This window comes from Protomyctophum bolini, assembly GCF_963924005.1.
Source record: "Protomyctophum bolini genome assembly, chromosome: 6".
Taxonomy (NCBI): domain Eukaryota; kingdom Metazoa; phylum Chordata; class Actinopteri; order Myctophiformes; family Myctophidae; genus Protomyctophum; species Protomyctophum bolini.
Window position 1 is genome coordinate 32,423,292 of NC_137867.1, and position 21,094 is coordinate 32,444,385.

Sequence of the window (21,094 nt, forward strand, 5' to 3'; positions counted from 1 at the left end):
GGATTATCGATTCAAACACTCCGCCTAACCTCTCTGTAACCTTTCATTGAATTCCGTATGGAAGGAAACTGGCATTTTGTTTTAACATTTTGGTCAGTTGTTTGTCAACTTTAATGGTCCTTTATCGTCTTTTGCAATATTTGCTATATCCCAAAGGAAGAAATATTCTGTTTTGTACGTACAGAGCTGCATGTTGATTTGCGTGTCCAAATTAAAATGAAAGCATTTGTCATTCCATGTCAAGGCCTTTGTCTATCAACACACTGAAATGAAAGCAGGGTCCTCTCTTTCTCTCCCTTTCCTTTATCTCGCTCTCTCTCCTTCTGCCTCTCGCAGTGTTGCATTTGTCACAAGCCATTTGTCCATTATTTGAATCCAAACATGTCTTTTTTTCCTCCGCTTGTAATTTTTCAAATTTGTGGCAGTACATACCCCACCCCCTGCCCTGTGTGATCCACCCTCCCCTACTGCCCTATCCATGTTTGGCCCTGTCGGGTATTTCTACGGCAACTGAATTCAAATCTAAACCCTCAGCCTGGGTTTTTTTCTTGGTCTCATCTCTATGGTAACCTGAGAGAATGAAGGGTGTGTGTGCACACATGCGTGCGTGCGTGCGTGCGTGTGTGTGCGTGCGCACGTGTGTGTGTGCGTGTGTGTGTGTGTGTGCGAGAGGGGGGGTGTTCTCTTTGTAGTGATAGACAGGAGGGAGGCAGAGGGAAAGGGTTAAGAGTTTGATGATGAAACTTGAATTCCCCCGTGGAGAGCTAAGGGGGCGGGGCCACTCGCCGGATTTTGAAAATCAACATGTTTGCAGTCACAACCACGTGCTTCTGGACCCACAACTAGGCACTGGTCATGTTTGATTCTTGGAATCAGTCCAATCCAACAGGTGCCGTCAGCCATAATGAGCTTAACGTATAGCCACATGATGATTAGGTGTGTGTGTGTGTGTGTGTGTGTGTGTGTGTGTGTGTGTGTGTGTGTGTGTGTGTGTGTGTGTGTGTGTGTGTGAGAGAGATGAGAGAGAGAGAGAGAGTGTGGGAGTGGGTGTGTGTGGTGGTGCAGCACGTGAAAGTGTTTTTCTCCTTTGCCCTCAGCGTGGTTAACACTTAAGCCCTATATACTTTGTCCTACGACAAATAACAAAAAATAGCTGACCTACAAGCTCACAACGCATCGCGTTGTGACACATTGTGAGCTTGTAGATCAGCTATTTCCTCTATTTTTGGAAATGTTAACATCATTTGAAATGTTTTGAAAATGTTCTGAATTTGTTTGAAGGATGTTCGTCTATAATGACATGCCAAAAATAGGGATGCCAAATTGAAAGCTGCACAATATAATCACAATTTTCGCAACATGCTGCATACAACGTGAAGTCCTTATAGGGTTAGGGTATAAAGGTCAGTTTTTACGCATGGGTAAACTTTGATGCAATCAGTTAAATGACCACTCAGGAGTGTAGGAAATGACCTGAAAGCTCAAGGAGGAGCCCTCATAAGCCTCTACAGAGATAAGAGCAAATTCCTGAAGTTTTCTCCACACCTGTTATCATCAGCGTGCACGTTTCCTCTATCGGTGCCCTGCCCAGTTGTTTAAATGATGCTGACCTGGAATCATGCACTCTCTTTTTTATGGAAGCTCAAACTGAACACCGCCCATCAAAGGCTGGGTCAGGCGTTGACTCGTTGAGGCCAGTCAATCATTAAACCCATCTATTAAGCACAGCAACAGGCCCAGCCAGGAATGCAGGGTTAATTGTTAGCCATTGTTGTTGCTTCTCTAACCACAGTGTGGTGTTTTCACCCAGTCTCATACCTCTTGAGGCTCAGGCCTGAATACTTTGTCGTACGGCCCGGCGTATAAAACCCAGACGCTATTGTGCTTCCTGTGATATTGTTGCAGCTTAAGTTCAAAGGTTGAGTTGAGGAGGGTTCAGTTAATTTGTCATTCTGTCATTTGTCGTTCAGGTGCTGAACTTTCACGGTGCAGGATGCACCGTGAAAAGATTCAGTCATCAGAATACAATTTCCCACATCATGGTTTTAAAAATATGTCTCAAAATATTTTTCCATACTTTGAATCCAACGGAAACGGAATGTTCTGGCTCCTCACTACCATCAGTGACCTCCCACAACCTCTATGGCTATGCTATGTGTTAGCAGCAATCAGTAAGAAATAGAAATAGATCCGATTCAGAATTAGTTTTATTTATGTTTTTGAGGGGCGCTAGCCCCTCCTATGTCCAGCTTTGAGGGTTTGTGTAAACACAAACATTGAAGACAAAAGTGTGTGAACACAAACATTGGAGACGAAAGTGAGAACGCAAATTGTGATTGGACAGAATGAGATGTATGATGACGTATGATGATAAGAGCACCCCTCACTTCACACAGGTGTGATTTTTATCTGTACGGTTGGTGCATTACCATGAATAGCTGATGCATTTAGAAACATTTACAAATTATTTACCAATTTTTACAAAAGAGTATCGGTATATATAAAACCTATATGCCATTGATGGCACACCTGAAACTTCCCTGTGGTGACTTTGTTTTCTTTCAAACTGGGGCGTGAGTTTCACCTTCTGCATCCTCTATGATGTCAAAGCTGGAGATTGAAGTAGGAAAAAGAGTTCATTGAGAAAGTGAATAAAAGGAAGGGGTGGTGGTGGTGGTGGGGGTGGGTTGGTAACTCCAGTGCCCTGAAAACCAGGCTGCAGTCACCAGGCAACCAACAGATCAAGTTTCAAAGCCTGACAAGGAGTTGTAAGAAGTATACAAAGAGGGTGAGGAGAGGGTGCGGTATAAAGACTAATTCATACAGTACTTCACCGACGGTGTCGCTCAACAACAATAACACTTTTTCAAGTGAAAAATCGGTTATTTCCGGCAAGGCAAGCGACACTGTCGTACGACTGAAGTATGACTACTGTTTTTAGTTTGCTTGTGTGTGTGTGTGTGTGTGTGTGTGTGTGTGTGTGTGTGTGTGTGTGTGTGTGTGTGTGTACATGTGTTTATAAACCATACTGCGTATCTGCCAGGTGCCACTGTGATTGTCTTTGCCAACTGTCCTCTGATAAACAAAAACAGATGGCTCGTTCCGTGACGCATCTCTCCTTTTTCCCACAGGAATGCATCTTTAGGTGAAGACTTTTCAGAAATACGCATACATAAAAGCTATCACACAACAACGTTTTTTTTAGTCGCTACAAAGTTTTCCCCAAGCATTCCTATGGCGTTCCTGCAGCTGTTACGTCTGCGCTGTAAACAACTGACAGCCTGAAATTGACAGTGGTGATAAAAGTACTCAATTGTGTTACTTATAATATAGAAATACTCCGTAACAAGTAAAAGTCCGGCAACCAAAATGTACTAAAAGTACCAAAAGTATTGGTACCAAAATGTACTAAAAGTACCAAAAGTAGAAAGTAGAAAGTAAGTGAAATGTGTATAGGACGGAAGTATGTATGTTTTGAAATAATAATCCAAATCTACACAGTAACTAGTAACTACATTTTAAAATAAATGTAGTGGAGTAAAAGTACAATATTTGGATCCGAGACGTAGCGGAGCAGAAGTAAAAGTGTTGGAAATTGGTAATACTCAAGTAAAGTACAAATACTTCAAAATTGTAGTACAGTACAGTACTTAAGTAAATGTACTTAATTATAGGGCATGTTCTTCAGCTGTCATCTTGCACATCATTACCGCCGCCATGACTGATTGATGTTTGTACTCTTCCAACCCAAGGTCACTGGCTTCTCATCCTTTTTAATTGCATACTTTAATTGCCACGTTCCACACGCGATAACGTTCTGCAAAAGACCAAACTAGTGCTCAACTCTTCTCCGTGCAGCGTTAATGCGATATGTGGTCGAATATTTGCTACTAGCATTGCCGCAGCATACGCCCATGGATGGAACATGGGGCTGTGTGCTTGCGATAAAGGCCAGCTGTGAGGTTTGACTTTGACTGTGGCCTTTGTGCGACACTGTGGATGCCTGTGTCCTCAGCATGGTAAGCCTTCTGCCTGCATGTGCTGACTCTGCCCGTCTGTCTGGCTGTGTGTGTGTGTGTGTGTGTGTGTGTGCTGCTGACCCTGAGCTCTCTCTGTCTCTCTCTTCACCTCTCCACCAGGCCGCGTGTCTCTGTCCCAGGGTGCCTCTCTGCGCGTGGATCAGCTGACCCTGCAGGACGAGGGCTGGTTTGAATGCAGAATCCTGCTCCTGGAGAGTAAAAAAGACGAGTTCCGCAATGGCACGTGGACCTTCCTCTCCATCACAGGTGCAGCACCGTGGGGTTCCTGCTGGGTGGGGGGGGACAGTCGCTGTTCCTTTTCCTGCTCTACAGGTGGCACACTGGCACCGTCACTTTATTTATAATTGCCACGGCAGCATGCGGCCAGAAAGCGGAAGGGCCCTATGACGTTGCAATTCCTGGGCAGTGTACCACGAGGTGTTGCGTGTTGGGGGCCTGTCTGTCTGTCTGTCTGTATGTATGTCTGTCCATCTGTCTGTCTGTCTGTCTGTCCGTCCGTCCGTCCGTCCGTCTGTGTTTTGGTCCATGGCTAATCTGACAAAGTTTGTAATACTGCTTGTGATTTGCTACCTTGTTAAGGCAAAGGATTAAAGTCTAGTCACTCAAAATTCCCAGTGCTCCATTCTCTTTATAATATGCCAACGTATCTCTTTCTCACACACACACACACACACACACACACACACACACACACACACACACACACACACACACACACACACACACACACACACACACACACACACACGATGCTCCAGTGGGAGTCATGTAAGGGTTTTGGGCTAATTGCCCTAGAAAGGGCGAATGCCCTACCTGTGTTGCATCAGATTATAGATAATCACCCAATTAGCCTTAAGTCCTCTGCAGGAAATAATACTATAAATAGTATTGCGTTACAGTACATTACTTCGGGAAAGAACGGGGTTATTACAAAGTGAGACTTATAGAGTCTCTGAGGCAAAATGCTATGTTCTATTTAAATACAATTCAGTGCCTGGTATTGTCCTTTTAGACAGAAGCGTCTTTGAAACTAAAGTGTCGTTTCCACCGCTTCCACTGTTCTAGCGCCACCTGTGTTCATCAAGACGCCGCCGACCTTTGTGGAAGTTCTGCTTGGAGACTCTGTGACTCTCAGCTGTGGAGCCCATGGCAACCCAAGACCAACTGTTGTCTGGCATAAAGACCAGAACCCACTTGAGAATCATGAAAATATAAAGGTACGGCAGCTAAACAGTCAGATGGCCTGTACTTACTACTATATATATATTGGAGGACTGTATGAATGAATGAAGGAGGGCAGAAAGTGGAAAAGAATGGAAGAAAAGAAGACAAAAGGGAGAATCAGGAAAGAACAAAAAACAACAACTAAGAACTAAATAAAAACAAAACACCAGCAAAAAGAGTATCAGATGAGATCTGAAAATACACAGAGAAAGAGAGAATGCTTAACACATACTGTTCACAAGCTGAGAAGCCACCTCGAGCACGGGCTCCATCACAGGAGGCCGACCACATATCCAACAGAGGCTGACAGATTTTCAGGAAGATCGTTTTTTTGGGTTGAATGTAATGTGTAACAGCACATTGCCCAAGTCTCTAAGCCACTGCTGGAACAGAGGGCTAGCTTCTGATTTCCATTGTTGCAAGATTAAACGTGTGGCCAACAATGTGCACAAGGAGATGGTTGACCCTCAAATGAATTAATAGAGGGATTAAATGCCACTGATCCAAGCCAGTCGTGGATCTGGGTCAATATTTATTATTTTATTCAAGGCCTTTGATATTTAATCAACAATAAGGGACCAAAGATGATTTGGCTCTGAGCAGAACCTGCACTACTGCACTAGTGTGTCTATTATTTATAGAACTGGAATGGATATTATCCATAATTAAGCCCCAAACAATCCTTCTCCCAGTTACACCTAGATGTATCACTGGAAACCACAACCAAAGCCTGTGGAATATATAAACAAAAGAAACTGAACCCCTAGAACCAGGTGTATGCTGAAGAATGCAATATATTATTTTATTGTTCTGTCTTGCAATCCCAATTCTTTTTAAGAGTTCCCCATGCTTACTACAAGCTCACGTACATGTAGCATCGCGACACGCTGTGATCTTTTAGAACACCCATTTCCGCTATTTCTTACACGTCATACGAGGAAGTGATTGATGGCTTCATTTTTCTTCACACTGTCATCTTTCTCTACTTTTCTCCCCCTCTTCTAGTTGCTCAATGGTACCGTGTCTTTGGCCACAGTCACAAGAGATATCTCAGGGGTGTACAAATGTCACGTGTCCAACTCAGAGGGGAACCTGACCCATTCAACAACACTACGGGTCAAAGGTCAGTGCCTTTCAACTATGTGGGAGAGGTAGAATCCCCTACTTAGTTCACCCAACTGTCATACAGGTGCACCTGAGCAGTAGGGGGTGAAAAGCAGTCCTTGACGTAGTTTGAGGCTTACACCACCCATCACATAGATTTACCAATCTATGATGTGTCAGATTACATTTCATAGTCTCGTCATCCACTGTCCTTCTTCCTAACTTGCATTACTGTGAAATAAATAATATAATCTTTATTGTGTGTGACATCTATTTGACAGTCTGACTCACTTTAGTCTATACTGCCACCTACAGTTGACCCTCTGTCTGTGCCACAACAGTCACAACATTGATCCCCACATAACAAAAGACGTGTGTGTGTGTGTGTGTGTGTGTGTGTGTGTGTGTGCGTGCGTGTGTCACTATGCATTCATGGGGCTAATACACTTTGACCGACATCAGCTGTGTGTGTCATTTGAGTCAATAGAGCAGTGAGCTGCAGTGCTTGATCACGTGATCTCAAGTACACGTCTGTCTCAGACTAGAAAGATACGTTTCAGATGAGCTGTGAAAGTAAAGACGTCTGTGTTCTGCCCCCTGTCTATAGCTCTTGACTGGATCATTGACATTATATGAATCAGTGTTGTTAAAAGATAGCCTATATAGAGGCATAATATGTATACCATCTTCAGGAAAACTTACATTCTTCTCTCCCAACTTGTCAAATAGGTCCTCCGATCATCATCATCTCCCCAGGGGACACTGTCCTAAACATGTCCCAGGATGCTGTTCTGCAGTGCCAAGCCGATGCTTACCCCTCCAACATGACCTACGAATGGTTGAAACAAGGACAGAATGTTTATCATATAAAGTAAGCAGGATGATGGAAAACATGTATGTCTTAAAAGTGATCAAAAAACAGCGAATTAAACATAACACAAAAGGCGGATTTAGCGTGTTTCGCAGGGAATGTAAGTTGTAAAGCATATTGCATTTTGTGTCTTTCCCCCCCTCTATAGGTCTCTACAATCCCGTGTGAAGATCTTGGTAGATGGTACTTTACTTATCCCTGATCTCAAGCCGGAAGATACTGGAATTTACACCTGTATGCCAACCAATGGGATATTGACCCCACCCTCTGCTTCTGCCCAACTAAAAGTAAAACGTAAGGGCTTTCTTTGAAGAACAATGTCATTTTCACACTGTTATATTTAACTCAGTGGTTCCCTACCTTTTCTGGATCAGGTCCCACTCAAAAGCGCCTGTGGCCCACCCATCGCGTGACACCCATCACTTAACAATCAGATCAGAATCAGGTCAGACGAGTGGACTGTGTGGTAGCTTCAGGTCAAGAAAGGCACATATACTCAGTCTCATACTTTATCTCAAGATTTGCAGAAGAACATACAGAACACTGTAGGATTCATCAACATGGCTACATTTCTCTATCTGCCACAAAAGAGGAAATGAACCCTTTTAACCTGTGACCATAGGAAAACTGTAACCACAGCTCCATCTACTGATGGACTAATAATATGGCATGACCATATATAGCATGAGCATATACAACACCTCTCCTTAGATTTCAACATGAAACTGAAAAAGACAAAAAAAAAATATTATACCAGTCTGTCGGGAGGTTTACATTACAAGCACACTGTGACTTACACCTACAGGTATTTCCACAGTCACTGGCAATGGTGATTTGGGAGGGTCTGGGGGCCATGAGAGGGGTCTGTGCATGTGTGGGAAATTGTCATTCTGTTCAGGGGGTACAGACAGACACCTCTGCCAGTGTCTCTCGCTCAGGTACAGGCACGGTTACGCCTGCTCCCATCCGATGCATTTGGGATTCATCACAGTGCATGTTTATTTCATTGATAAATCAATTGATCGTGTTCCAGCTTGGATCAGTGGAACTCATGTAGTATACTTCAAATCCCTATTTATCGGTGTCACTGTGACACACCGTGCTGTCACTTTGAAAACATTGAAAACATGAAAACAAAATGTTCAAGATTTTAAATGCATATTCTCTTTTATCCCATTCTAAAAAAAAATCTTCTGAATCCAAAAGGTTTTCAGAAAAACCTATGTTTCTATGTCAGTGGTGCTCAACCTTTTTCATGTCAAGGACCCCTAGAATTATCTGTATTTGAAAATATGTTGTTCCAGGTAAGCTCGTAGCGCGGCACTCGGTGCCGTGCTATGAGCTTGTAGAGTTGCTATTTTTCAATAGCTAAAGTATAGATCTGCTATTTTTCAATAGCTAAAGTATACATAACATAATGCTTAAAACACCAAAAGGGGTTCCCGTCCAGAATGTGTTATTTAAGGTTTTAACAGGTTGGGAATCGCCGATTCAACTTGTTCCAACTACTCTGGTTTTGTTTTAGATCCTGCACGAGTGTGCCGAATGCCCCGGGAGACTTATTTACCTGCAGGCATGGAGGGGATCATTGTCTGTCCAGTCCAGGCAGATCCTCCTGTTCTTTATGTGAACTGGACCAAAGATGGCAACCATCTGAACCTCAACAATGTAAGTTATTGAAACCCAAACGGTCTCATAGCTCTGTGGTTCTCAAACCTTTTCATGTCAAGGACCCCAACCTTTGTAGAGAATAGTCCTTTTGCACACCTACAGGGACAGGTGCGTCGGAGCAGGCAACCAGTGTGAATAATGAAAGAAAGGAGGTCCCGCACACTGTCTTCACAGTAGCCGAATAAACTGTACTGTTACATAAGTGAAGACAGTGACCTCCTTTCTCTCATGTCAAGAGCCCCCAAATTGTATTTGTCTGTGGACCCACATCTGAAAACATCTGGTGCCAAATCTCTTTTCAAAATATTTTGCTACTAGCCATTTTCAAATAGCCTATGTGTAGGTTTAAACTATTTAAACTGATTTGGTGCTATGTTATTGTTAACCAGTTTTGTTGGGGACCCTCTAAGGGCCCTTGGGACCCCACATTGAGAACCACTATCAGAGCTGAACAGATTTCTGTGGATCTCTAATGTAATCTCTCTTCTTTGTTTTTATCCCGTCCAGTTCCCAGGATGGATGTTGAGCTCTGATGGATCCGTTTCCATAGCTACAGCCAATGACAACGCTGTGGGAATGTACACCTGTACCGCATATAACAGTTATGGAACCATGGGCCAGTCTGAACCAACCCAGGTCATTCTGAAGGTACTGTAAGGCCAGCCATCCTGACCTCATCCATGTCAACCCTTACCATGCATACAGCACTGGTTCCCAAACACTGGGTTGGGACCCATTTGTGGGTAAAAAAAACATTCCCAAGAAAGCTAAACTTTTCATGAATTAAAAACAAAATTCGATGTTTTTGTTTGTTTGTTTTTTCAGTAACTTCATGAACAAATAAAATAAAAATCTAAGAAATTCCATAAATTGGAATAATTATTTAAGTAGCAGTGAAAATAGCAGATCTACAAGCTTGTAGATGTGCTATTTTCACTCGTTTGGGTCCCGGGAGAATGTCTAATTTCTGTTTTGGGTCACGGGCCAAAATGTTTGGGAACGACTGGCATACGAGGATTGAAACATTTCTTTGACTTTCAGGACCCTCCCTCATTCCGAGAGCTCCCTCATGCTGAGTATCTACAGGATGTGGGCAGATCACTGATTATCCCCTGTGAAGCTAACGGCGGAGATCCCGCCCCAAACATAACTTGGAGCAAGGTAGAGGAGAAGACGATCGTCTCAGACACTGCTGAATTCATCACAGGCGCTCATCTGTATAATGATGAATAGCCATGATATCTGTCTTTCTGCTAATTCTTGTTGTCTGACTTATAGATCGGCGCCACTCCTCGTTCACCATACACTGTCTTCGCTAATGGCTCCCTCCTGCTCCAGCCACTCAGTAAAGACCACCAAGGTGGCTGGGAATGCCTGGCCACCAATCGTGTTGCAGCTGTCAGTGCAAGCACAGTGGTCATGGTGCTAGGTGAGCTGGCCAACCATATTTCTGCACAGTCTGATATTGCACAGTAATGGTCAATTTATGCTTTGTGGGACAAGTGTCGAACGATGCGTCACACAATAAAAGTGGCATTAAAAAGAAACACTGTCGAGCGAGTCGCAGACAGTATGAATGCTCAAAACTCAGCTTATTGTGAGACATGTAGTGACACGTGTCATTCGATACTTGACCGTAACGGGCAGGAAAGCAAGTCATGTATGCTAAATGTATTGTACACACAGACTAACAGTGTTGTGTGTTGTTTCCTCAGGGACCAGTCCTCACACTGTGTCCTCAGTGTTTGTCAGTTCAGAGTTGAACCAGGCGAATGTGTCCTGGGTGCCTGCTTTTGATGGTGGATACGCCCAGAAGTTCACTGTCTGGTGCGAATATATATTAATATAATAATACAGAATATTTGATCCATCATCATGGCTATTTCTAAATAAAAAAATATTTGTTCTTCCATTCAGGGTCAAGCAGGCATCCAGAGGGAGACATGAGTGGGCATCTTTGCCAGTGTCCACGTCTAAAAACAACCTGCTGGTGACTGGGCTAGTGTCTGGCACCAGCTACCAGTTCAGCGTTCTACCGCAGAACAAACTAGGCTCTGGACCCTTCAGTGAAATTGTTTCTGTTCGAACTCAAGGTCAGTCGATTCTCAAATGTTTGTTAAAATGCAAATCCACTACACATTTCTGTGTTAAACTCTGTGTGCGGACAAAGTCTAAGCTATGTTATGTGTATCTGTCTCCAGCCATTCCAACAGAAGCACCCACAGTGGTAACCATTCCCCCAATCCTGGACCCTCCTACACTGCTCTCAGCCAATCGGACCAGCCAAGGGGTTCTCCTGCGGTGGTCTTCCCCTGAGTCCCCATCCTCTCCACTGACAGGCTATGTACTGCAGGCCCGCAGAGACCTCGGCCAATGGCTCATTCTCAGCAGTGATATCAGTGCCAACCACAGTGAGGTGCTAGTACAAGGATTGCTGAGGGTGAGGATATTACAATGGTAATACATTTTATTTGTAATGCACAGGCATTTGAATCAAATCTCAAGGTGCTACAGTACATAAATGTGCCTACTGTATAAAACAACACAAAACAACTATACTCAACTAGCAAGAGTGCATTGAAAATAAAAGTGGGGCTGGGGATGGATCATTGAGAGACACCACAGCTGAGGTGGCAGGTTGTGTTTGGGATTTTGCACCTCCCAAGAAGACTCAAAACAAAGTAAAAGTATTCATTCTACACAAAGAGTGTACAAATGAAACCAAATGGGACACGAAGGGTCCATTTTCTTATATTTGTACACTCCTGAGTTACAAATGGATAAATGAACACTTTGTATACCTATTGTATTTGTGTTTGTTTGTGTCAGGACTCCAGCTATGATCTGAGGCTGATGTCTTGCAGTAACAAGTTGCTTAGTGAGCCCAGCGAGTCTGTCAACGTGTCCACTGCAGGTATGTCTCTGCTTAGTTCTATCATCACACTGTATACACTACACATTCACTATACTTAGGTTTAATTATAATTATAGAGGCACATTTGTGTGGAACTGGATCTTGTCTGTTGATCTGTCAGTTTCCAGCGGCATTGGGATTTGCGGACCACTATTATTAACTCCATGTCTGATCTAATTACAGGGATGGAGATGTACCCACTTCGGTCAAGCTTCTTGGCGTTTGTTCCTCAGCCCTTGCTGGCTGGTGTGTTGGGCGGGGTGTGCTTTCTGTTTGTGGCCATCATCCTGTCCTTGGTGACAGCATGTTTCATGAGCCGCCGGAGACAGCGTCGGCGTAGAAAGAGAAGAGGTAATGTGTAATAGTGAGAGTGGGGGGGGGGGGGGAGTTGGGGGTTAATTTGTATCAAATCCGAAGTTTCTTATAAAACCTTTATTTTGCTCAAGAGACACTGACGTTTTCAATGACGCAAGCAAACAATTAAAATAACGAGCAAACTGGGGAAAAAGATGGCATGGAAACTAAATGCATTGAAAGGCTTTCCAGAGTTAGGGGCATTAAAAGAAAAGGAAGGTTTGACAATCTCAGTGTGACCGTGAGCCCTAGGAATTTTAAGTGAAAGCAAGTCATTAGAGCTATAGTACAGCTCCCATTTGTTCAAAGACAACATCTCAGACAAATGCAAAGGATGTTTTCCAATGACTGATTTAAAAATGCATACAGTGTCCTATTTAGCTCCTGTAATAAATCTGATAGCCAAGTGGTAGACTGAATCCAGAGTTAGAGCTGGAGTCAAGACCGTACAAGACCGTTTTTCCTTTAAGGTCACAGTGCAAAGTCAAAGTTTAGCCCTATGCTGTATTGCTGTTACAGGATCATTGTTTTATTTATTTATCTTTCTAAATAAATCTTATCTTTATACAGTGCCGGTTCTAGGCCTTTTGAGGCCCCAGGCAACATATTTTCGTTTTTTTTAATTTTTAAATTATTTTTCAAATCCTCAAAAATGATGAAAAACGGCGTGCTATAGTATGCCGTACGATATGGGCTATAGCCCATGGTCCAAAATGATGAGAAACGAGGCTAACTTTTTTTTTCAAAATTTAAAAAAACATGGGCTATAACCCATCGTTTTTTTAATTTTTTCATTTTTGTCAAATCATCAAAAATGAGGAAAAACGGCGCGCTATAGTATGCCGTACGATATAGGCTATAGCCCATTTTATATATTTATTTACCTGTACGGTACTGTACTGTACCTAATTGAACAGATAGGCTGGCAATCAATAATCCTCCTTTATTTGACCTTCTTAGATCTCCCCTCTGCCTTCCAGAAGAGTCCGTCTGCAGAGTAAGTATCCATCCTCAGCGGTAGCTTTCCAATACATTTCCATTCCTCTGACTGCATTATTCCTGTCCTGTATCTGTTATTCACAAGTGCAGTCATTGTAATTAAAAGATAGATTCTGCAATGCCCTTTTCTTAGTTCTTTCGAGTAAATGTTAACTCTGGAATCCTTTGTATCCGCAGAAGTCGTCCACCTCCTCGGAGCCCCGACAGCGTCCTAAAGCTCAAGCTATGCCCTCCACTTCCCTTTTTCCCCAACAACTCTTCCTCCCAGTCAGATCGCTCCTCCTTTGACAAAGGCAGCCGTGGAGAATACCAGGATCAGCGGAAACAGCTACTGTCCAACTCCTCCCCTCCACCCCATTACACCCTCTTTGAGAGCCACCTGGGTTCTCAGGCTCCCTCTCCAACAGCCCTGGAGTCCATCTCCAGAGGCCCAGATGGACGCTTCATTGTTCAACCCCTGCAGGAGCATTCCAGCCCTTTCGACAAGGCAAACTTGAAGGACATTCTGCCAAGTAACGGTGGGGGGAGTGGCACAGGCAGCAACCGGACATCATTCAGAGACTCTCCGAAATCTAGCACCTTAAGCTCTGAGAGGGACGAGAGGAAAGATTCACCCCTCACTGTGGATGTCGCAGGGCTGAGCAGGCACCCATCCTCCCCTGGGGGAGTTATGACCATGACAAGACACCTTTCCCGCCATGGCTGTTTTTACTCTGACGATGAGCAGGGCTCCGAGGCCCTGCTGGAGAGAGCTACCTTCTACTCAGATAGCAGTGAGAAAAAACCTGTCGGATCCCTGAGGAGGCACCGTATACCGGGCCGCGGCGAAGACCTCTTCCCTGGTCTAGGCAGGAAAAACAGGCTTCTGGGCTACCAGCCAATGGAAAGAGAGAGTCCGCTTACCAATGAAAGCACCCTAGTGTCCCAACTTGACAGTGAACTAGAGAAGGACAGTATTAGCAAGTGTCTTCAACTGGCCAGAGAGAGAGAAAAGATGGAGCGGGAGCTGGAGAGCTATACCGTCAGCAGGAGAACAAGAGCCCCCGAGACAGAAAGTCCTCGCAGGGATGAAGCCGAATCAGAAGAGGAGCCTACTATATGGAAACCACAGGGTGTTACCTACAGACAGAAACAGACAAGCCGGGTGGCTGATTATAGGAAAGCCTGCTACTTTGGTAACACCAGCAGTCCCATGGACCAGCTGCCCGCCACTCATATACCGTGGGACATTAGCCCTGTTACCTCTGCCACCAGCCTTGTTCCGGTACAGAGCTCACAGAATACCCCCACACCCAGGCCACAACATCCTCACTCCCGAGGTATCAGAGAAACTTCAGAGTACTCTCTACAAGTTGACTCCTCACAATCACCAGTCACTCAGAACACATCCCTCCCCATGCTCTCTCCCAGTGTTGCCTCACAAAGTCCCCTTATTTGTCTTGGAACTCCCAGCAGAGCTAGGTCAATGAGCCCTGGAGTCCCAGAATCATGTCGCAGGAGGTCCATGACTGAGGAAGTCTGGAGGGAGAGGACACATCATTATGAAGGTGCATTAAAGCCCAGGTTGTCATACGCCTATGGTACTCAACATTGGGACCCTACTGTCAGCACTGTTTCAGCAGACAGTGAAAGGCCAGAAAGTCGAGCTCGGCCTTACACTGATGCTGGATCATACTGTCAGCCTGAGAGAACTGGGGCATCCTATAGGGATACACGGTATCCTAGTCCCACAAGTTATTCTACCTTACCCTATGAACATAATGAAGGGGTTGTGAAGCCCAAAGACAGAGGCGGCCAACACACGGATGACCGCAGGAGTTCAGGGTTTTACGCAGAGCAGGAGAGAGACGGTGTGAGGTCTCGCTCCAGGAGGAGTGATAGGTGGCTTTATTCTGACAGTCCCAGTACCATCTCTCCTTTGACTCTTGTAGAGGAATGTGAGAGTGACCAGTCTCAATTCTCTGTTAGAATGACAGACTCCTTCAAAGCCACGCCAACAGCCCCATCTCCCCAAATGTCTCCAGTGCAGACCAGTGCAATTCTGGAATATCTCAGCCTCCCTGGTTTCATTGAGATGAGTGTTGATGAGCCTGTGGATGAGGCTGAAGAAGATGAACTCTCGGACACTAGTGGCCATAGTCCAGGAGTAAAGCCAGAAAAACCTGTAGTAGCCAAGCCAGATGTAGTTCCCAGAAACTGGGAGGCTCACGTCCAAGAACCTCATTCAAGCCAAAAGGTGGTTTCATTTGAGAGAACCCACTCTGTTGATCCAGTAGAAGCTAGAAGAAGAAGTTTAGATGCTAGTTTTAAATCAGGCTACAGGCAGTCCATTCAAAAGGAGGCTAGGGATTCAATGCTCAAAGTAAGATTCCCAGATGAAGGAAAACCACAATCCCCGGGTCCAGAACAATCTAGCAAGCAACTTTATTATCAGAAATCACATCTTCCTAGAGGTCCAGACAGGCCTCAGTCCAGACTTGGCTCTAGTTCAGCACACACATTGTTTAGTGCAACTAAAGGTGTGGAAGATTTTGCCTCAAAACACTCTCCGAGTTTTCTAGAAAGCTGTGAATCCATCACAGAGCAATCCCAAAGACTCTTTTCTCAGGGCAGCAGAACCAATAAAATAGCATCACGAATATATCAAGCCCCTGTTCCCTTCCTAAAGAAAACTTTAAGCATAGGTCCATGTAGAACCCTCTCAGGTATGGGGCAGCCTCGTCCTTTCCTAAAGAAATCCATCAGCCTAGGCTCACAGAAATGGGAACACTTTGAGAGTCCAAGGACTTACATCTCAGATAAATGTTACTGGGATGCGTTCCCAAACCCAGATGTCAGGGTCAAGTCATATAGTTTGGGCCGCACACCATCCTCCTTTCCCAGGCCAGGCCCCTCCTGGAGGGAATATGCCCCATTTAGACGACCCAGCATTGGAAGTTTAGATAGGACTCATTATTCACAAAGATCCTTAGCCAGCCCTACCTACCTCACTCCTATGTACCCACCCAGACAGATGGCAACCTCCAGTAGGCCAGAACCCTGTGATCCACGACGTCAGGTTACTATTTTCCCCGAGGCTCCCAGGTGGCCTGCCGCATATCAAGAACCCCTGAGGTCTGTTCAGTATCAATACGTCCCCGTGCCCTCCTCCATTCCTGTACCTCAGTACCCCCCCAGGCCAGGCTCTAGAGGGGACGGTGGAAGACCCATGGAGATTCCTGTACCTCAGTACCCCCCCAGGCCAGGCTCTAGAGGGGACGGTGGAAGACCCATGGACCCCAGGAGGGTCCCCCCCAGGTCCTACCTTCCCAGGGGCAACAGCTGGCCCTCGCCTTACCATGGTCCCTTCCCTCCGAGGGAGGTAGAGGGCCACAGAGAGGCAGAGCGGATGTTTGGGAGAGATGGAGAGACTGAGTTCCGGGAGAGCAGAGACAGAGAGTGTGGAAGGGCTAGTTACGCTAGCCAAAGCAGTGGTAGGGGGAGTGTTGGTCTCCTCCGTCAGTCTCTGTCTATCACGCCCACCCTGCTCAGCTCGCCAGAAACCACAGAAGAGAGTGAGAGATACAGAGCTGAGATGGAACTACGTGAGAGGAGAGCAAAAAGGTGAAACGCCACCACACCCGGCCAATGGCAACATTCATGCAGCGGTGTCTTCTTGGAAGAAGGGGTTTTGGATGTTGTCGATGTTAATAAGTCACCGATTATACATAATTATTTATTTTTGAAGGGTGCTAGCCCCTCCTATATTCAGCTATTAGTGTAGATTTCCGTCCTACACAAACATTAAATTCCCATTGACACTGAATGGAGAACTTTACGTCATAGTGTCTGAGCAATTCGGCTATATTTGTCCTATACAAACATTCAATTCCCATTGACAATCACATCATAGTGTCTGAGCAAATCGGCTTAGTGTCTACTTTTGTCCTACACCAATATTAAATTCCCATTGACAATGAATGGAGAATCTTACGTCATAGTGTCTGAGTAATTAGGCATAGTGTCTATTTTACGCCAAGATGATGTACGATGATAAGAGCGCTTCACACAGGTGTGATTTTGTTTTTACTGTCATTGATTGCTGTTTTCTGACTTGTTCTGTGTATCTGTCATTAGAAGGAACACATCAGTAGATGAGAGTTATGAATGGGACTCTGCTGATGTCTGTGTGGACGCGGACGTCCTGGAGGCCATGAAGCTAGGGAAGGGCTGGGGGGAGCATAGATATGATCATGCTCACTCTACTGGTGGCCTCCAGGACCGGCAGAAGAAAGGTGAGACTTATTATTTTTGACCTACTCATTTTGTATGTGCCTTGTGTGTATGGTGTTGCATTTAATTTGTTTGTAGGGCTGGGAGATATGGAAATACATTTAGTATATTACAATGGATGGATCACCGTCATCATATTGGACCTCATGGTAATGATAATTGTAATGAATTCATGAAGTCATTTTAAACGGACATTTCAGAAACAGATTGTTAATAAAAACTAAAACTAAAATAAACTTGATATAATCATGGTTATTATAATTTTGCATTCTTCGTTAGTTTTTATTACATTTTAATTACATTTTAGTTGTAATTAGTTTATTTTGATAGTTTTTCTTATTTTGTTTTAAATATGGCACCAAACATTGGAATTTAATATGCACCTAAAAATATTAGGCTTATATTGACTAGGGCAAAAACTAAAGACATTCTCTATAATGTCAGTTGACCAACTTGGCTAACTCGGTTCACTTAACTATTTCTACTTTAGTATAAAGTATGACTTTATCTATAATAACCATGGATACAATCACACTGAAGCGATGATGAACGACAAACATCTTTCTATATTACCCGGCCCTACTTGTGTATACTGTACCTCCTGGCGTTGCATGTGTTCATCTTGTGCCCTTGTGTTGTGGTTGTTGTGAACTTCACCCATGACTTGCCCATCCATGCATCTCATATCCCTGCTGCCGTTCCCAGGCCTGCCTCCCTCACTCAGCCCACCAGTTTCCAACCCACCTCGTTGTCAGTACAGCCGCTCCATAAGCGAGGCCCGCTTCAACGCTCTCCGCCTGGAGTACCAAGAGTACCGGCGGGCTCAGGAATCCATTGTTTCCTGTGAGCCATGCTTCACCCCTGGCCCTGATTCAGATTCTGACACCGGCTCTGCATTGCTCTAGCAGCTTATCTCGGTCCGTTTACACTGCCTGTGTCCTCTCATCTTTTCGCCCTCTCACTGTCTGCCTGCTTGTTTGCCTGTTTGCCTGCCACTGTGGTTGCCTGCTACCATGCCATCTAATGTACAGTATATGTGGAGTGGACTCTGACTGTCTGTTAAAACTGATTAAATCATGATAAAGAATTGGCCAGTTAAAAATAATTCTACCTTCCAGGGCAATGTTTTCTCATGGTGTTCTGCTCTCTGTCTGTCCTTTTGCAGGTATTTCTAAGAGTGAAACCAAATAGTTATCATTTCAAATGCACAGAAGAAGACAGCGCTGCGGTCCTGGACACAGAGGTCCACCCCACAGGAGCTTTGTTATATGTTTTGACCCGTCGTTTTAGGTTGTCTTTTACAAAATCTTAAATTGATCATTTGATCTGTTACAACAGACTGAAACATAACATGTTTTTTGGACTTCACTGAAGATAATATTTTACTGATTCTGCATATAAATGAGTTTTATGTGAAATGATTAAACGGATATAATTGTATTTAGGGGCATGTGGTATGCCTTGACAATCACCCTCAGAGGCCCCCCTTTTCAAAAGGACAAACTCACCTTTGTCTAAAATGTGTTTGGACACAAAAGCATGACAAAGGTATGCCAAAGGCGTACTTTCAAGCTATAGGATCGATGCCATAATGGCAACTGTATTTTAAGGTGATTCTGTCAAATCTAGCATTGTCCACTGTTCTTTTCACAGAAGTATGTCAAACATAGAGGTGTTGTTATATTGTTGCTGTCGGATAGAAACCTTCTACCTTGGAGATAAAAATGAAGCCATACTTCATCATAAAAGTAGTGAAAATAATACGTTAAAAAAAGGAATGGTTTTGGTAGTCTTCCACCTGACAGCAACGATGTGCAGTATGTAGCTCTGTGGTCTCAGTGAAAACATCTATCTGTATTCATGTCCATGTTTTCAGTATCAATGGCAGCAAATACGTTTCTGAGGTACTTATGTTCACATTTTAACAACAATCTTCATTTCTGAAGAACAATCCAGACAACTATCTGAAGTTAGTACGGTAATATTCTACACAAGTCCATTAATCCAGTAAACACTGTAATTGTATAGAAAAAAATGTTTTTACTTTGTTACGTTAACCGTTTAAAAAACAATCAATGTTCAAACTATGTATAAATGTTTATATGTATTCTAACATTATTGAACCCTGTCCTTGTATATTATTATCAGTAAATGTTCATAAGTTCATCATATGAGAAAATGCTACTTTGCTCCACCTGAAGTGGTAAAACTTTGGCTGTATATTTTATTCCCAAAAACTTGAAAAGGGGAAACTATAATTTTGCCTTACTTTAGTAATTGCCACGTTAAGTTTCCAAGCTATAATAAAACAGGATTTTTATTTTATTGTAAGAACATATTCTATTCATATTCATTTGTACCTTTGGTTAGATACATTTTCTGGCACGTTTGAGGATTTCTGTGTATTTATTAAAATGGGATTATATATGCAACAATGTTTACACTTCACATTATTGATGTGAACACAACACTGTGAATATGTCATTAAGCTGGCTTTCAATTCTGTTTGAATTGCAAGTCTTCATTGTTATTGATGTTATGCCCGTTATTAGCCTACTGATCTTTTTTTTTTTTTTTTTTTTACTTCTTGCGCAATGACAAAACGTTTATTTTGTACTTTTAAAGGGTGGACTGTTTCACAGCGACCCAGAGATCAATAATAAATCTGTCTTTTGCTAGTGCTACATGGAAAGAATGAGTTTGTATTCTGCTTAAATAATCCAACTGGATAGCTTCAAATGGTGAGTGAGTAATAGTATGCATTTCTAATGATGATTTTGGATGTTTTGTACAAACTGCAAATTTTTTATATTGTGTCACTTGTTTTTTTGTCCTTTTATACGTATGTTTGTAATAAACTGATTTATTCAGAATGTACCAGACTATCATTGTCATGAGTGTTGATGAAAATAATGCAATAGAGGCATCTTATTCTCACATCCCACTTGCACAAGAGTATAAACTAAGCCTTACCCGCAATGGTGGAAAGTTAGTACCACTCAAGTACAAATTTCAAGTATTTTTAATGTATTTAGAGTAGTTGCAGTGTTGAAGAAGTACTACTCACATTATTGAAATAAGTAAAAGTATTAATGCAATGCAATAATAAATTACAAGTTAAATTCTGTTATTCAAAATGTACTTGCGTAAAAGTACAATTACAAAGGCATCAAAAAATACCCAGTACCCAACAGTAAAAGCACATGCATGAAATGTTCCATTTCACAGGATTTCTAATGTTTAAAAATGTATGCATAAACATCCTTTGAAAATATTCAAAGTATATGTAGGACTCAACAGGGTAATAATGTATGTTGAATGTTCAGTGATAATGATTACATCTACAAAGTAACTAGTAACCAAAGTTTTCAAATAATTGTAGTGGAGTAAAAGTACAATATTTGCCTCTGAGATGTAGTGGAGTAGAAGTAAAAGTAGTGGAAATTGAAAAAAAGATCAGTCACAACACGTCACGATGCAAGCTTATAGAACTGCTATTTTTGAAAGATCTCAGTACTTTTACTTTGCTAGGCCTACTGTACATAGCCTATATTTTGAAGCCTATACTTCCAAGTCAAATTTGAATGCAAGACTTGTACTTGTAACAGAGCAATTTAATATTGTGGTATAGCTACTTTTATTTGA

General features: G+C 43.2%; 1 protein-coding gene across 2 annotated transcripts in view; it reads left to right on the forward strand.

Moving 5' to 3' along the window:
- igsf9b (immunoglobulin superfamily, member 9b) overlaps nucleotides 1-20,322 on the forward strand; it is a 38,943-nt gene extending 18,621 nt beyond the window's left edge. The window contains exons 4-22 of one of the 2 annotated variants that reach the window (XM_080766704.1): nucleotides 4,140-4,286; nucleotides 5,106-5,257; nucleotides 6,270-6,387; nucleotides 7,098-7,239; nucleotides 7,388-7,533; nucleotides 8,765-8,907; nucleotides 9,418-9,558; nucleotides 9,952-10,071; nucleotides 10,189-10,339; nucleotides 10,626-10,737; nucleotides 10,828-11,003; nucleotides 11,112-11,350; nucleotides 11,740-11,824; nucleotides 12,008-12,175; nucleotides 13,139-13,175; nucleotides 13,355-16,780; nucleotides 17,294-17,451; nucleotides 18,155-18,366; nucleotides 18,615-20,322. In XM_080766704.1, the coding sequence (XP_080622830.1) occupies nucleotides 4,140-4,286; nucleotides 5,106-5,257; nucleotides 6,270-6,387; nucleotides 7,098-7,239; nucleotides 7,388-7,533; nucleotides 8,765-8,907; nucleotides 9,418-9,558; nucleotides 9,952-10,071; nucleotides 10,189-10,339; nucleotides 10,626-10,737; nucleotides 10,828-11,003; nucleotides 11,112-11,350; nucleotides 11,740-11,824; nucleotides 12,008-12,175; nucleotides 13,139-13,175; nucleotides 13,355-16,780; nucleotides 17,294-17,451; nucleotides 18,155-18,354 (5,861 nt within the window). In that variant the 3' untranslated portion in view covers nucleotides 18,355-18,366; nucleotides 18,615-20,322. The remainder of the gene's footprint in view (nucleotides 1-4,139; nucleotides 4,287-5,105; nucleotides 5,258-6,269; nucleotides 6,388-7,097; nucleotides 7,240-7,387; nucleotides 7,534-8,764; nucleotides 8,908-9,417; nucleotides 9,559-9,951; nucleotides 10,072-10,188; nucleotides 10,340-10,625; nucleotides 10,738-10,827; nucleotides 11,004-11,111; nucleotides 11,351-11,739; nucleotides 11,825-12,007; nucleotides 12,176-13,138; nucleotides 13,176-13,354; nucleotides 16,781-17,293; nucleotides 17,452-18,154; nucleotides 18,367-18,614) is intronic. The other variant, XM_080766705.1, reaches the window with a different exon arrangement.
- The last annotated feature ends 772 nt before the right edge of the window (nucleotides 20,323-21,094 follow it).